The sequence below is a fragment of the Heteronotia binoei genome, chromosome 7, assembly GCF_032191835.1.
Source record: "Heteronotia binoei isolate CCM8104 ecotype False Entrance Well chromosome 7, APGP_CSIRO_Hbin_v1, whole genome shotgun sequence".
NCBI lineage: Eukaryota > Metazoa > Chordata > Lepidosauria > Squamata > Gekkonidae > Heteronotia > Heteronotia binoei.
Window position 1 is genome coordinate 13,214,964 of NC_083229.1, and position 17,944 is coordinate 13,232,907.

The 17,944-nt window shown below is 47.6% G+C and overlaps 1 protein-coding gene across 1 annotated transcript in view; it reads left to right on the forward strand.

Moving 5' to 3' along the window:
* The window catches only part of LOC132574858 (collagen alpha-1(XXII) chain-like), a 268,798-nt gene that overhangs the window by 153,475 nt on the left and 97,379 nt on the right, over window positions 1–17,944 (forward strand). The window contains 6 exon segments of the mRNA XM_060243090.1: window positions 3,428–3,481; window positions 5,186–5,230; window positions 9,607–9,660; window positions 13,384–13,428; window positions 14,812–14,874; window positions 16,317–16,370. Coding sequence (XP_060099073.1) covers window positions 3,428–3,481; window positions 5,186–5,230; window positions 9,607–9,660; window positions 13,384–13,428; window positions 14,812–14,874; window positions 16,317–16,370 — 315 coding nt within the window.

The window sequence follows — 17,944 nt, forward strand, 5'->3', positions numbered from 1 at the left end:
GCATGCACACTTTCACAAACACTTTCTCATATTTCTCAGCCTGCACTGCTGTTAATGTGGCTCCCGACGAGTGCCGAAAGAGCTGTACTGGTTGCCTAGTGTGTTCCGAGTCTGCTTCAAGGTGTTGGTACTGCCCTTTAAAGCCCTACCTGGTCAAAGGCCTATCTATCTATGGGACCGCCTTTCTCCATATGTCCCCCAGAGAGCACTGTGTTCAGGGGTACAAAACCTACTATCTATCCCTGGACCAAGGGAGCCCAAACTGTGTTCCACACGGGCTAGGGCCTTCTCAGTGGCAGCACCAGGAATGTGGAGAAACCTCCCGGAGGCCATAAGGGCCCTGCGGGATTTCTCAGGGCCTGTAAAAGGCCTTTAACACTTAAATGGGAGAGGACTGTCACCCTACACTGCTGAGCGACATCATTCATGAGGAATCACTGTCAGAAGAAAGAAAGTGAGGATCCTGCCTATATTGAAGTTTTGAGCAGCACCATGAAATGTATTTTAATTGCTGTTTTATTGTTTTAAATTATGATTATAAATTGTTTTTAAATTGACTGTTAGCCACCCTGTGAGAGAGCTCCACTTGCAGAGAGGGCAGGATAGAAAAAATCAATGCAATCAATCAATCGCATTAGCTAACTGCACTCATTTGGTGAGCACTTCCATCCACATCACTCTCTGACTATGAGACTGAGGGCAGTTTCTGTTTTAGGGCTGGACTTCAGGGTTGCCTTGCTAGAATGAGTCAGGAGGATTGCTCACACCCTTCTTTGGGCACAGCAGTCAAGAAGATCTTACAGCAAAGAGTTCTTGTGTATACAGTAGGACTGGCCAAACGTGCTTGACAGGAGAGCCACATAGGATGGACATCAGATGTTTCAGAGCAGGAAGGAAGGAAGGAAGGAAGGGAGGGAGGGAGGGAGGAAAAAAAGAAGGAAGGGAGGGAGGAAGGAAGGAAGGAAGGAAGGAAGGAAGGAAGAGAGGGAGGGAGGGAGGAAAAAAAGGAAGGAAGGGAGGGAGGGAGGAAAAAGGAAGGAAGGGAGGGAGGGAGGGAGGAAGGGAGGGAGGGAGGAAAAAGGAAGGAAGGGAGGGAGGAAGGGAGGAAAAAAGGGAGGGAGGGAGGAAGGAAGGGAGGAAAAAAGGAAGGAAGATAGGGAGAAAGGAAAGGAAAGGAAAGTGAGGGAGGGAAGGAAGGGGAGGGAGGAAGGAAGGAAGGAGGGAGGAAGGAAGGAAGGAAGGAAGGAAGGAAGGAAGGAAGGAAGGAAGGAAGGAAGGAAGGAAGGAAGGAAGGAAGGGAGGATGGGAGGGAGGGAGGGGAAAGGAAGGAAGGGAGGAAGGGAAGGAAGGGAGGGAAAGATGGAAAGATGGGAGGGAAGGAAAGGAAAGGAAAGGAAAGGAAAGGAAAGGAAAGGAAAGGAAAGGAAAGGAAAGGAAGGGAGGGAGAAGGTGGAGGGAGAGAGAGGTGGAAAGAAAGTGACTTTAACTTGAAATGAATTAAGCTGCTGGCTGGCTTGGCTTGGAGAAGTGATTTGAAGAAATAAATGCCTCCAAACCAGCTGATGGGGTGTTGGGGGCTTTGAGAGCCACACAACATATGTGAAAGAGTCACATGTGACTCCCGAACTGCAGTTTCACCACTCCTGGTATACAGTATGATGTAATTATTGGGAAGATTCGGTTAAAGTTTTTGTCTACTTATGTTGTTCTAACTCTGTGCTTCTTTACTTGGTTGTTGCAACCTCTTACTGTAGCCTCCTGAGTTTTAGGGGGGAAAGACAGACCAACAGTGTTTTAATAAAAAAGAACAGAAACAAACTTCTTATAAGTCTGAGTGGCTTATCCTTGGGAAATATAGGAAACTTTGTATCTGTGTTCACGATGATGAGGAGTCATAGCCAGCTTCAAGAGGGGACTAGATAAACATCTGGAGCAGAGGTCCACGAGTGGCTATTAGCCACAACATATAGATGGAACACTCTGTCAAGGGCAGTGATGCTCTGTGTTTTTGGTGCTTGGGAGGGAGGGGCAACAATGGGAGGGCTTCTGGAGTTCTGCCCCTCTGGTGGACCTCTTGAAGGCACCTGTTTTTTTGCTAGTGTTTGCCATAGAATGCTGGACTGGATGGGCCATTGATCTGATCTGAGATGGCTTCTCTTAAGTTCCTCTTCTGTTCTTAAGTCACTCCACGCCTGATTTTATGGATCCTTTAAAAAATGCCACTGAGCATAGTAAAACCTATTGCTTTTTGGATGCATGATTTAATTCCATCGCCTACCCCCTACTTGTAGGGGGGAGGGAGGAATCGTTTTTTACCAGATCTTAAGCTACTCTTCAGCTTGGGCAAGGAACGGTTATAATTCGCCATTTGAGTGGCGCCCTCCCACAGCTGCAGACCAGGCCACTCCTGAGAGCCCCCCCTCCCCCAATCTTCAGAAGCAGCTTTTTGGATGCTAGAGGAGGCTGTGAAAGACACAGAACAATAGCACCTGTTCAGGGCTTTTTTTTGTAGCAGAAACTCCTTTGCATATTAGGCCACACCCTTCTGATGTAGCCAATCCTTCTAGAGCTTACAGATCTCTGAGTACAGGGCCTACTGTGAGCTCCAGGAGGATGGGCTACACCAGGGGGGTGTGGCCTAAGAGGCAAAGGAGCTCACACAAAAAAAAGAAGCAGCAGCAGCAGCTCTGGATCTGTTCCTTCAAGACAGACCTGCTCCTTGTTCCTGTGGTCAGGTGGCTTGAACCCTGCCTGCCTGCTCATTTCTCTGTGAAAGACAACAACAGTTCATTGAAGAAACCCAACAGATCAGTGTTTTCCCACTGTGGACCTGCAGTGTGAAAAAAGTTCAACTTGTCACTCGTCTTTCCTGAACTGTAGTTATTAGAGGAGCAGTGTCAGCGAAGGTTCATTGAAGTTTCCAAATGAGCAGACTTGTTGTTTGAAACAAAGTTGCATTTATTGTATACTCCAAAGTTACTCCAGCATGATAGGTATTGGAACTGATGGCAAGCAGTTCAAATCGTTGCTATTTAACATCTAACATCAATGCAGTAGCATCTACACCCCAATTCCCATAACAAAGGCTGTTTTTGCATGTGAGAGTTTCACACGGCTACCCCCTTTTCAGTTGGTGGTTACAGTTCCCGGCAGCAATGTCCTTGCTGCCTCTAGGGGGGAGGTGAGAGTCTGGCAGACACTCTCTACTTCAAAGCAGGCCTAACAGCCTTTGATATTCCTGGGAAGCTACTTTCTACATTGCCCCCCCCCCCCCGTACTATTCAAGGGCTATAGGTTAGTGGGCATATATCCGCAGCAATCAATATGGTTAGTAATCAACAGTTAGCAAGAGCCTGACAAGCAGAAGAAAAGGGGGGCGTGGCTCAACAACTTTTAGGTAACTCACTCTTTGTGCAACTCTTCACAGGGTCAGACTGGGCCTCCTGGAGTCGCTGGCCCCCCTGGGCCCACCGGACCACCGGTAAGAACTTCCTTTTCTTTTGCAGCTTCTTGGCACTCACAAATTTGGAAGGAGTTAGGGTTTTTTCTCTGCCCTGTAGATGCAGAGGCGACCAAAGGCAGAAACCATCCATCAGTGGCTATTAGCCACAGCATATTGTTGGAACTTTCTGTCTCAGGCAGTGATGCTCTGCATTCTTGGTGCTTGGGGGGGGGAGGGGGGCTTCTGGTGTCCTGGCCCCACCAGTGGACCTCTTGGGGGCACTTGGGTTTTTTTTGGCCCCTGTGTCACACAGGGTGTTGGACTGGATGGGCCATTGGCCTGATCCCACATGGCTTCTCTTATGTTCTTATGTCTAGGGCAGTGATGCTCTGTATTCTTGGTGCTTGGGGGGGCCCAGTGGGAGGGCTTCTGGTGTCCTGGCCCCACCAGTGGACCTCTTGAGGGCACCTGGTTTTTTTGGCCACTGCGTGACACAGAGTGTTGGACTGGATGGGCTATTTGCCTGATCCAACATGGCTTCTCTTATTTTCTTATGTCTGGGGCAGTGATGCTCTGTATTCTTGGTGCTTGGGGGAGGGGCAACAGTGGGAGGGCTTCTGGTGTCCTGGCCCCACCATTGGACCTCTTGAGGGCACCTGTTTTTTTTTGGCCCCTGTGTGACACAGAGCGTTGGACTGAATGGGCTATTGGCCTGATCCAACATGGCTTCTCTTATGTTCTTAAGCCATGGAATGGTATTTAGGACAGTGGTGGTAGACCTCATCAAGTGGGACCATGGATGAGGAAGTTCTGCTGACTCGTTACAAGGCAGGTTTCAGTCTGCACTGGAGCCTGGCAAGGAAGAGAGTGCCCAGTCCTTTAACTGCTGCTTGGTTCTACTATTTGAATTACTGTGGTCAGCTCCTGGTGGGACCCAGCAAGGGTTTCCCCCACTTTTTGGGGCTTTGATCTGTAGCTGTCCAGCTATCCAGCAGGGGGAGCCCCAACTCAAAGCAGACAGATCTTTGTGCAATGTCCCTGACATGATGGCATCCCTTCCAGGTGATGTCATCACGCTGGGGATGTCCTGTGGGTATGCTCTGATATTTGGGCAAACTCTATGGTTTTGAGTGCAAAAAACCCATTGAGTTTTACCCAAATACCAGAGCATCCCTGCACAACGCCCCCACCTACCTCTGGGATGTCCTCTAAATCCCCCTGATAGACAGGCGAGGGGACCTGGCCACCCTAATTTGAAATGAGGGTTTGAGATTAGCATTTTTCAAGGAGGGGGCCCTTGTTTTTAGAGGACATGTTTCTCCCCCCTGAGCCTGAGCCTGCTCCGGCGGAGAGGGCGGGATATAAATAAAATGTGTTGTTGTTGTCCCCCCCCCCCCCCCTTCTTTTTAAACTCTAATTAGCAGAGCAAAGGAGCCGGTTTCAAATAACAAAATGGACTGGAAGCTGAAGGGTTAAAAAATGCCTTTTCCTGCATGGCCCTGAGGCAAGCTGAGGCTGCAGCAGCCTGCCAGTTCTGTTTTGCAAGGGGAGAAGATGTGGATCGAGACTTGTAATCTTTGCTGCACACTTGAGCCTCGAGATCGCCCACTGAGTCCAAGGGCACTTTCTCTATTCACAGTCTCTGTGTTGTGTTCACTCTCGCTCTCTTTTTTTTTTTGCAGCCGAAGTACCCTCCTATTGCAAGAGGGGTGGTCTCATTTCTCTGTTTCCTTTTTGTTCTAGGGGCTGCCTGGCGAAATGGGCAGGAATGGCCAGCCTGGGCCACCAGTAAGTGCATCAAGGAGTGCTTTCGTTTCTGCAGCAAAATGTGTTGTATATTTGAGCGTGATGGGTTTTGCAGTGGGGTTATACTCTGAATAAACAAGCCTCTAGCAATTGAAATTGGGGGTGGGGGCGATAGGCATTCTGTATGAGTGACTTCCATGTTATTTGTCCAATCAGGGCTTTTTGTCGTAGGATGGATAAATCGATAAATAGATGCCCACTGCCTCATCCAAAGACCTGGTGGTGTCAAGCATAGGGATTTCAAAAGAACCAAGCAATCATCTGGATACAAAGTTTTAGTTTATTGATAATCCATTGTGCTCATGGATGGAACAGGTTGAAAGTGATACAGTATAACGTATAGCAGCTGGCTTTAAAAGATGCATCAAAGAGACATTAAAGATAACTAGGAATTATGGTTATACTCTGAATAAACAAGCCCCTAGCAATTGAAATTGGGGAGGTGGGAATAGGCATTCTGTATGAGTGACTTCCATGTTATTTGTCCAATCAGGGCTTTTTGTCGTAGCAGGAGCTCCTTTGCATGTTAGGCCATGCCTCCCTGATGTAACCAATCCTCCAAGAGCTTACAGGGTTCTAAGTATGGACCTACTGTAAGCTCCAGGAGGATTGGCTACGTTAGGGGTGTGTGGCCTAATATGCAAAGGAGTTCCTGCTACAAAAAATAAAGCCCTGTGTCTAATGGTGATGACACAAACAGGAACATCGACCTGCTGTGCTGCTGAGGCATTGGTGTGGCTAAAGGAAAAACTCAAAATCGACAACGCCCCGTTATCTGCTAGAGTTAAATCTTGAAAACCCCACTGGCAATCCAATCCCTTTGTAATAGAGATGTCTTCCTCTCTGCCTTTGGTTTCATATGAACATTACTGACGGATCTTAAATGGCCTTCAGAAACTGGCTTGATGCTCATCTCATCCTCTGCGGGGGCAGACAAACAGGCCTGCCTCTCCTGCACACCTCTGTACACAGCTGCATTCATTATTATTATTATTATTATTCCACCCATTCCCGCATTGGGGGCTCAGAGCGAAGTACAGCAAATAGAAATAAAATCGCAATAAAATCACAATAAAACCAATGACAACATTCATCAAAGTGCAGCAAGATGATTCAGCAAGGTGACATGACAGCAAGGTGGTATATCACAAAATAGTACTGCAATACAGCATCACAGTACAGTAGTGCAGTAGAGCAGCACAGCAGTAGGGGGGAGGCCAACCAATGGATAAATAGATGGCCGCTGCCTCATCCAAAAACCTGGCGGTGTCAAGCATAGGGATTTCAAAAGAACCAAGCAATGATCTGGATACAACGTCTTATTTTATTGATAATCCATTGTGCTCATGGATGGAACAGGTTGAAAGTGATACAGTATAACGTATAACAGCTGGCTTTAAGGGATACATCAAAGAGACATTAAAGATAACTAGTAATTATGGTTATACTCTGAATAAACAAGCCCCTAGCAATTGAAATTGGGGGGTGGAAATAGGCATTCTGTATGAGTGACTTCCGTGTTATTTGTCCAATCAGGGCTTTTTGTCGTAGCAGGAGCTCCTTTGCATATTAGGCCATGCCTCCCTATTCAAGTGGAGGGGCAGAGTCACCATGAGGTGCAAGAGATACTGGATGCAAGGTTCAAGAGGGGAGTACTCTACTTTTTAATAAGGTGGAAACATTTCCCCCCAAGTCATGATGAGTGGGTAGAAGTATCCAATGTAAGGGCGCCCAGGTTATTGAAGAAGTTTCACCCTGGGCTGAGGCTTAGGGGGGGCAGTATGTCAAGCATACAAGTTATTCTCAAAATAAAGCTGCATTGTTTAGTCTGTTACTTTGCTGGTGCATATCAAAGCTATGTAACCCATTCTGTAGCTCCATTTTGCAGGTCCTACGAAAGGTCAGCAAGCTAGGTAGGGCCCGGATCTCCATAGGGAGCTGATTCCACCAGGTCGGGCCCAGGACTGAGAAAGTCTTGGCCCTGGTAGAGGCAAGACGGGCATCTCTTGGGCCGGGGATTATCAGAAGATCTTGGGAGGCCGAGAGAAGCGACCTCTGGGACATATATGGGAGGCGACGGTCCCATAGGTATGCTGGTCCCGGGCCACACAAGAGACTTAGGATGATTCCATATTGCATGCATCGTCGCAGTTTAGCATTGTCACAGAGAAGAAGAAGAAGAAGAAGAAGAAGAAGAAGAAGAAGAAGAAGAAGAAGAAGAAGAAGAAGAAGAAGAAGAAGAAGAAGAAGAAGAAGAAGAAGAAGAAGAAGAAGAAGAAGAAGAAGAAGAAGAAATGGAGTGGGGTGGGGGTAGATGGGAGAATCCAGGCGAACATGAGTTGTAGCTCTGTTTTCCTTCTCCTTCTTTAGAAGCAAACCCTTTTGCGGCTCCTTTAAAAAATGCATAGGGGACATATGAACATGGATCTCCCAGAGCCTGTCTACTGTAGCCCTCCCCGTACTTAGAATCCTTGGCAATTGACATTGACGTTTTTCTGCCGGCCTCAAGGCCCTTTTCTGTAGCACCACTGACATCTAGCGGCCGTTCCTCAAACAGCTCCATTGAAGCCAAAGCTGGAGCTAGCTGTCTGTGGTGCAGTGGGCTGAGAGAGGTGGGCTGTAATCTGGAGAACTGGGTTTGATTCCCCACTCCTCCCCATGCAGCCAGCTGGATCTGACTCGCCTTGGGTCAGTCACAGCTGTCTCGGAGCTCCCTCAGCCCCCACCTACCTCACCGGGTGTCTGTTGTGGGGAGAGAAATAGAAGGCAATTGGAAGCTGCTCCAAGACTCCTTTGGGTAATGAAGGGCAGGGTATAAAACCAACTCCTCCTCCTTCTCTTCCTTCAAGTGCTGTGTTCATACTCAACGTCTCTTTAACTGCACCGCAGAATTCTTTTTGACAAGGGACAATTTATGCCATCCTGTCTAAAATGTATTAAATGAATATCTAGTCTCTTAATAGGTTGCTTTTGTTTTATTTAGGGTATACCCGGCAAAACTGGCCTGGATGGATTGCCTGGACTTCCCGGCTCAAAAGTAAGCCCTGTATCATTTTTTGGAAATGAATTTAATTTATTAAAGTTAATAAAGAACTGTGAGGGTGATTGCCCAGTCACCTCACAGAAGATAACTTTAAGAACATCAGAAGAGCTCTGCTGGCTCAGACCAGTGGTCCATCTAGTCCTGCATCCTGTCTCACACAGTGTCCAACCAGTTCCTCTGGAGGGCCAACAACAGGGCATGGAGGCCTAGGTCTTCCTAAGAACATCAGAAGAGCCCTGCTGGCTCAGACCAGTGGTCCATCTAGTCCTGCATCCTGTCTCACACAGAGGCCAACCAGTTCCTCTGGAGGGCCAACAACAGGGCATGGAGGCCTAGGCCTTCCTAAGAACATCAGAAGAGCCCTGCTGGATCAGACCAGTGGTCCATCTAGTCCTGCATCCTGTCTCACACAGAGGCCAACCTGTTCCTCTGGAGGGCCAACAACAGGGCATGGAGGCCTAGGCCTTCCTAAGAACATCAGAAGAGCCCTGCTGGATCAGACCAGTGGTCCATCTAGTCCTGCATCCTGTCTCACACAGAGGCCAACCTGTTCCTCTGGAGGGCCAATAACAGGGCATGGAGGCTGAGGCCTTCCTAAGAACATCAGAAGAGCCCTGCTGGATCAGACCAGTGGTCCATCTACTCCAGGATCTTGTCTCACACAGTGACCAACCAGTTTCTCTGGAGAACCAACAAAAGGCATAGAGGCTGAGGCCTTCCCCTAATGTTGCCTGCTGGCTCTGGGTTTCAGAGGCTTAGTGCCTTTGAGTGTGAAGGTTCCCCTCAGCCACTGTGTCTAGTAGCCATTGATATCCTCCATGAATCTATCTAATTCCCTTTTAAAACTGTTTACTCCTGCAGTATTTTTCCATCCTCTGGCGGCAGTGAATTTCGCATTACAATCACTCTCTGAATAAAGTATTAATCTTTAAAATGATGTGGAGTGCATTACAGTTGAGTGTTTTGTACTAAAGTTCAACTTTTTGGCTATCATGATACTGGAAGGGGGGAGGGAAGAATCTGAGAACATACGAGCTCAAGGGACAGAACCAGAAGATCTCAGCATGACTTCCAGTGGTCCATGAAGCCCCCTTTACAACTTCAACATGCCCCCCGAGCCAAATACAATAATATTAAAAATGAGTAAACGACACTCAATTTTTTTTTAAAGATCTAACTGATGCCCACCAATGTGTGCTCCCAAAAGCCTTGTTTTATCCTGTTTTGTCTCTGCTGTATGTTGTCGTCTCAGGATAATGCAGAATTTCGTTATATGATTTATGTTTCTGCTAACCATCGCTTATGTTCCCCGCAGGGAGAAAGAGGAGAGAGGGGAGAGGACGGCTTCCCTGGAAAAATAGGCCCCAAGGTAAAAAGCAAAATTTCACATGGCTAACAACAAACCGCATCTATAAGCATCTCCATGCACCCCCCCCTCCCCCGTATAGGTCTTCTCATCCCTGCCTCTTCTTCTAGTCTCCTTGGAAGAAAATGACCAGAGGCCGTGACTGTGAAACGTTCCATAGTCCTCCATTTTAAGGAGATCTTTATACAATGCGGCTATAGCAAAACGCGAATGAGACATAACCAATAACTACCTCAAAATCACGTTCCACTGCACACTTTCAACTGGCCGTACCAACTTCCAAGTGGGGACTGTAGTTTTCCTGGAAATGCATCCTATTCCCAGGCTACAGAGATTGGTTCCCCTGGAGAAAATGGCTGCTTTGGAAGGTGGACTCCGATGTCTCTCCTTTCCCCCAAAGTCTGTCTTCTCCAGGCTCCTCCTCTGAATCTTTAGGATATCCTCAACTCTGACAGCCATTCTTTTTAGTTCAGAACACGGCTTTTTTTGTAGCAGGAACTCCTTTGCATATTAGGCTACACCCCCCCCCCCCCACATGTAACCAATCCTCCAAGAGCTTACAGAAGGCCCTGTAAGAAGAGCCGGGTAAGCTCTTGGAGGATTGGTTACATGGATTGGTTACCCCCTTGATGTACCTTGATGTCTCTCTCTCTTGGCTTGACTTCGCGAACGAAGATTTAAGAAGGGTTCAGTAGTCCACGTCTGCTGCAGGCTCGCTGGTGGCTGACAAGACCAATGCGGGACAGGCAGGTCCGGCCACAGTGGCTGCAGGGAAAAGTCTGATTTGGGGTTGGTGCTGTAGCAGTGCGATTCTTCCTCAATCTCCTTTTGTCCTCAAGACCAGCTATGCGTGCGTTCTCAAAGGAAGAGACAGCCTGGTGGATGGTGTGCCTCCATGCTTTGCGATCTGAGGCTAGGTCAGACCACTGGTGATGGTTGATGCGACAGGTGCCAAGGGATTTCTTCAAGTTACCCCCTTGATGTAGCCTAATACGCAAAGGAGTTCCTGCTCTGAAAAAAAGTCCTGGTTCAGAACAGTAACTAGGGATGCCAGCCTCCAGAATTACCCCCTAGAATTACAGCTCATCTCCAGACTACAGAGACCAGTGGATGTTTTGGAGGGTGGACTCTTTGGCATGGTACCCCACTGAGGTTCCTGCCCCCCCCCCCTTCCCGGCTCCATCCCCAGATCTCCCTGACTTTCCCAAGTTGGCAACATACATATGAACATATGAAGCTGCCTTCTACTGAATCAGACCCTCGGTCCATCAAAGTCAGTATTGCCTACTCAGGCTGGCAGCGGCTCTCCGGGGTCTCAAGATGAGGTTTTTCACGCCTACTTGCCTGGACCCTTTCTAGTTGGAGATTCCAGGGATGGAACCTGGGACCTTCTGCTTACCAGGCAGATGCTCTACCACTGAGCCACCATCCCTCCCCTTAACATATGATGCTGCCTTACACTGAACCAGACCCTCGGTCCATCAAAGTCAGTATTGCCTACTTAGACTGGCAGTGGCTCTCCAGGGTCTCAAGATGAGGTTTTTCACCCCTACTTGCCTGGACCCTTTTTAGTTGGAGATGCCGGGGATTGAACCTGGGACCTTCTGCTTACCAGGCAGATGCGCTACCACTGAGCGACCAACCCTACCCCCCATCTCCACTAGGGTCCAGGGGGCAGGGGTGGAACTCTAACAGGAACTCCTTTGCATATTAGGCCACACACCCCTGATGTAGCCAATCCTCCAAGAGCTTACAGCTCTCTTATTCCAGGGTCTACTGTAAGCTCCAGGAGGACTGGCTACATCAGGGAGGTGTGTTCTAAGATGCAAAAGCGCTCCTGCTAGAATTCCACCCCTGCCAGGGGATATCTGTCAATCTTACCCTTTCGCAAGAGCTGTTCTGCTTACAGCTCGAGAGCCAGTGCAATGTTGGGGTTAGCGTATCATACTAAGATCTGCGTGAACCCGAGTTTGAATCCCCATACATGCCCTGAAAACTCACTGGGCGTCCTTGGACTATTCACCCACTCTCAGCCTGGCGTGCCTCAAAGGGTCGTTGGGAGGATAAAGTGGAGGAGAGGCTACTGAAGTGAGCTGCTTTGAATCACCGTTGGGGAGAAGAAATGGGATATAAAGATCTAGATCGGGGTGTCGAACTCACTTGTCAGGAGAGCTGGATCAGACATAAATGAGACCTTGTCGGACTGAGCCCTGTCATGCTGGGTCAGGCCATGTGTGTACCTATTTAAGATTAGGTAGCGGAGATATAAACTTTATAAAGGGCAGAAACAAACACAATTAAACTTTTTTGAAAAACCACTTAAAATAAAACATGCTTATAACATCAGTACTCATTGGTCTTAAAGGTGCTTTCTTTGTATTTCTCCCACGGGATCCAAGGAACTGGGCAAAGGAAGCTCTGGCTCTTTCCTTTCTTCCTCAGGGAACTGGGGGTGGGGAGGGGAGCCTCAGCCAACAGAAGGAAGAGAGGCTTGGCTCGGTAGCTCTGCTGTGCAATTGAGAGAGCCTGGCAAAGCAAGCTATCCCTCCCCCCTTCCTCCCCAAGGGAGGAGCCTCAGCCAGTGGAGAAAATAGATAGATAGATAGATAGATAGATAGATAGATAGATAGATAGATAGATAGATAGATAGATAGATAGATAGATAGATTTATTGTCATTGTTCTCAACAAAAAGAGAGCAACGAAATGAGGTGCTCTTCCACAAAACACACCAACACATCAAACACACATATTCATATTCATACCATTTAAATACATCTAAAACCATTTAAACCATTAAAACCATTTAAATACATCTAAAACAGATAAACATTCATAAAACCATTTAAACCATTTAAATATATCTAAAACAGATAATCCTTCATAACCCTGCATTTAGCCTAACCACAGCACTTGGATAGAAACTGTCCTTAAATCTGTTTGTCCTAGCCTTCAACACTCTATATCGTCTACCTGACGGTAAGATCTCAAATAGCAAATGGCCCAGATGTGAAGGGTCCCTTAGGATCTTTTGTATCTTCCTTTTACATCCCATATTATACAGATCCACCAATGAGGGGAGAGAACATCCACAAATCTTTTGTGCTCTTCTCGTCACTCTTTGTGACGAGAGGTTTTGAGCAAGCCTGGCAAAGCAAGCTGTGATGCGGAAGGAAGCAAGAGAGAGGGAAAAGGAAGCAAATGACAGCCAGTTGCTCGTGGGCCTGATTTGGCCCCCGGTCTGCATGTTTGACACCCCTGATCTAGATCAATGAATAGTAAGTAAATCACCATTCTGATTTTCCAATCTGTATTTGTGTTTGAGATTTGTGCACCGGGAGATGAAACAGGATTGCCTGGTCCAATTCAAGCAATATCTGGGTACTTTGGGGGGTGGAGCCAGGAGACTTTGGGGGTGGAGCCAGGAACAAAGTTGTGACAAGCATCATTGGGCTCCAAATGGATGGTCTGACCACCACATTTAAATGGATCGCACTCCTGCTCAAGAAAAGCCCTAATTTTTCTCCTTTCTCCCCATGCCCCAACAGTTTGCATCCCTGTTCGTCAAATAAGCATTTAGAAACCTCCCAAACACCAAACATTTTGCTGGCAATCATGTCTTGCATGGAGAATGGAAGAAACCTAGGAAGGTACCCCATCTTCTCTTACCCTCTTCCCAAACAACATGAACCACGATGCTACTACTCCGTGTATTTTCTATCCCCAGGGTGAAACGGGAGAGCCTGGCCTTGCTGGTAGAGTCGGTGAGACGGTGAGTAGATGGAACAGCCTGCATGCAAAGAGTATTGGTGCTGGATGCTAAAAGCGAAGGCTTTGCTTTAATGCCTTCTAATGTGTTCTGACGTAAGAGCCCCATAGCACAGAGGGGTAAGCTGCAGTACTGCAGTCCAAGCCCTGCTCACGACCTGAGTTCAATCTCGGCAGAAGCTGGGTTCAGGGAGCCGGCTCAAGGTTGACTCAGGCTTCCACCCTTCCGAGGTCGGTGAAAGGAGTACATAAGAACATAAGAGAAGCCATGTTGGATCAGGCCAACGGCCCATCCAGTCCAACACTCTGTGTCACATAAGAACATAAGAGAAGCCATGTTGGATCAGGCCAACAGCCCATCCAGTCCAACACTCTGTATCACATAAGAACATCAGAGAAGCCATGTTGGATCAGGCCAATGGCCCATCCATCCAACACTCTGTGTCACACATAAGAAAATAAGAGAAGCCATGTTGGATCAGGCCAATGGCCCATCCAGTCCAACACTCTGTGTCACATAAGAGAAGCCATGTTGGATCAGGCCAACGGCCCATCCAGTCCAACACTCTGTGTCACATAAGAACATAAGAGAAGCCATGTTGGATCAGGCCAGTGGCCCATCCGGTCCAACACTCTGTGTCACACAGTGGCCAAATATATACACACACACACACATATATATACACACTGTGGCTAATAGCCACTGATGGACCTCTGCTCCATATTTTTATCTAACCCCCTCTTGAAGCTGGCTATGCTTGTAGCCGCCACCACCTCCTGTGGCAGTGAATTCCACATGTTAATCACCCTTTGGGTGAAGAATTACTTCCTTTTAGACGTTTTAACCAAACTGGAGAGCCAGTTTGGTGTAGTGGTTAAGTGTGCGGACTCTTATCTGGGAGAACCGGGTTTGATTCCCCACTCCTCCACTTGCACCTGCTAGAATGGCCTTGGGTCAGCCATAGCTCTGGCAGAGGTTGTCCTTGAAAGGGCAGCTGCTGTGAGAGCCCTCTCCAGCCCCACCCACCTCACAGGGTGTCTGTTGTGGGGGAGGAAGGTAAAGGAGATTGTGAGCCGCTCTGAGACTCTTCGGAGTGGAGGGCGGGATATAAATCCAATATCTTCATCTTCTTCTTCTTCTTCATCTTCAACTGCTCAGCAATTTCATAGAATGCCCACGAGTTCTTGTATTTTGAGAAAGGGAGAAAAGGACTTGCTGGAGGGAAGGTGTAGACGACTGGGGAAGGCAATGGCAAACCACCCCACAAAAAGTCTGCCGTGAAAACGTCGTGATGCGATGTCACCCCGGAGTCGGAAACAAATGGTGCTTGCACAGGGGACCACCTTTACCTTTTCTGAATGTGTTCTGGTTCTACTTTGTGTTTAGGGCGAAGCCGGCCTCCCAGGTCCACCTGGTTTACCAGGACTGAGAGGAGAAAAGGGAGATCAGGTGAGTGATCTGTGGGACGGTTCCTAGTTTAACCTCAACCTTGATGGAAAGAAGACTCTTTCATGACGATCTAGGGAGCGTTGGCGTTTTCCACAAATGAACCCTGCCGTTAATAAAGGCCTCTGTTGTCTCTTCCTAATTCCTCTCGTTCCTCAGGCCTTTGATTGAACTGCTGGTACTGCCACTGAACACAAGGAGCTGCTAAATACGATGTCAGGCTATTGGTTAGGGTCGCCATATGCCCTCTGGGGGCGGGAGATGTTTCACCACCATCAGGCCTTACCTGCCAGCACTCCAGTGGCCAGTGAGCAAAAGAAAACAACTGCTATTTGTGACAATGTGATGTCACTTCCAGGGGAAAAAAAACCCAGAAGTGACGTTCGGTCCTCTCTAGGAATTGCTGGAAACTCTTTGGTTTTACTATAGAGTTTTTGGTGATTCCTTGAGCGGTATGATATATTTCTGGTTATGATACCTAGAGAGGTAAGACATATTTCTGGTTATGAAACAGGGCTATATTTCTGGCTATGGATTTCCCCGGAAGTGATGTCACACCATTGCTAGCAGCCTCTCCCTCATTTCTCTTACCTCCACGTCTCTCTCTCTAGCAATCTTACCATTGGTCCGTGTTGCTCAGTGTTGTCGGCTCTGATTGGCAAAGCTATTCCAGAGTTTCCAGCAGACAAGGGTCTTTCATAATCCCCAGTATTTGAAACGACGATGTTGAGGATTAAGCCTGCAGCCCTTTGCACGCTGTGCAAGAGCTCTGCTTTTGAACCAGAATTGCCCACTGAAGAAAGGAGCAACGGTGGTGCTATTGGACATGGACTGCGCAATAGCCGGAATGACATAACCATAATGTGTATGTCTTTTTTATAATGTTGTCTTTTTTATTTCCAGTGAAGACATAAAGAAACATTTTAAAAACGTTAAAATACGTATATGAACATATGAAGAACATATGAAGCTGCCTTCTACTGAACCAGACCCTGGGTCCATCAAAGTCAGTATTGTCTACTCAGACTGGCAGTGGCTCTCCAGGGTCTCAAGCTGAGGTTTTTCACACCTATTTGCCTGGACCCTTTTTGGTTGGAGATGCCGGGGATTGAACCTGGGACATTCTGCTTACCAAGCAGATGCTCTACCACTGAGCCACCGTCTTTCCCTTATACATAAAAAAAGCATAAAAGACCCAACACATCAGCACATAGTACAACCAACAATAAACAAAACGACAATTAATATGCTGGAGAGTGAGAGCTTAAGTCTGTTTTTTAAAATACACTTCATCATTCACATTTTCAATTCTCCTTTAACCTAACCCCATTTTCTTATTTCTACGTTTTTCCCCCTTCATCTATCCATCTATTTTCAACCAGTCGTATAAAGGTTGTCATATTTCTTTACAGTCCATGATGTGTGTTTGTTCTATGCCTCAACAGGGTGAAAAAGGAAGAGCCGGGCTCGTTGGCTTCAAAGGCGAAAGAGGTGAAAAGGTGAGCTTGATGACAAATAAAAGATTCTCAGGACCTCCCTAACATAAAATAATAGGTGTGGCCAGACCTACATACCTTATGTTTCTTGACCTATTGAATATTTGGCCTACAAATAAAATAACCCCTACTATAACATTTGTTCTTTAATAACCTCTGGGTTATTTGATAACCACTGAAATGCAATTGGGATTTGGAACTTAATTCAACAATTAATTAGGGAGACGGCTGGACCTGAAGTATGGACAGTTAGTAGAATGGAACTTTCCCCTCTCCCTTCTTCCATAAGATAAGAACACAATGGGTGCCATGTTGGATCAGGCCAATGGCCCATCCAGTCCAACAGGATGAAATCCAGGCCCACCCAGTCCAATCCAGTCCAACACTGTCACACAGTGCCCCCCCCCCAAAAAAAATCCAGGTGCCATCAGGAGGTCCACCAGTGGGACTAGGACACTAGAAGCCCTCCCGCTGTTGCCCCCCCAAGCACCAAGAATACAGAGCATCACTGCCCCAGACAGAGAGTTCCATCTATACTTTGTGGCTAATAGCCACTGGTGGATCTCTGCTTCATATGTTGATCCAGTCCCCTCTTGAGGCTGTCTATGGCCAAGAGAGCCAGTTTGATGTAGTGGTGAAGTGTGCGGACTCTTATCTGGGAGAACCGGCTTTGATTCCCCACTCCTCCACTTGCACCTGCTGGAGTGGCCTTGGGTTAGCCATAGCTGTGGCAGAGGTTGTCCTTGAAAGGGCAGCTGCTGTGAGAGCCCTCTCCAGCCCCACCCACCTCACAGGGTGTCTGTTGTTGGGGGAGAAGATATAGGAGATTGTAAGCCGCTCTGAGTCTCTGGTTCGGAGAGAATGGCAGGGTATAAATCTGCAATTCTTCTACTATTCTTCTATGCATGTAGCTGCCGCCACTTCCTGTGGCAGTGAATTCCATGTGTTAATCATTCTTTGGGTGAAGAAGTACTTCCGTTTATCTGTTCTAACCCGAATGCTCAGCAATTTCATTGAGTGCTCACAAGTTCTTGTATTGTGAGAAAGGGAGAAAAGCACTTCTTTCTTCTACCTTCTCTATCCCATGCATAATGTTGTAGCCCTCCATAACATCCTGCTGAGTTCCCCTGGATGCTACTGTTATGGAACAGGGGTCCTCGGAAATACTGTGGAGGGCAATAAGATCTGTAGTAGGATGGAAATTCCCGTGGGTCTCTTTCTCCTCTTTATCCACAGAGCCAGTTTGGTGTAGTGGTTAAGTGTACGGACTCTTATCTGGGAGAACCGGGTTTGATTCCCCACTCCTCCACTTGCACCTGCTGGCATGGCCTTGGGTCAGCCATAGCTCTGGCAGAGGTTGTCCTTGAAAGGGCAGCTGCTGTGAGAGCCTTCTCCAGCCCCACCCACCTCACAGGGTGTCTGTTGTGGGGGAGGAAGGGAAAGGAGATTGTGAGCCGCTCTGAGGCTCTTCGGAGTGGAGGGCGGGATATAAATCCAATATCTTCATCTGCCTCACAGGGTGTGTGTTGCGGGGGGAGGAAGGTAAAGGAGATTGTGAGCTGCTCTGAGACTCTTCA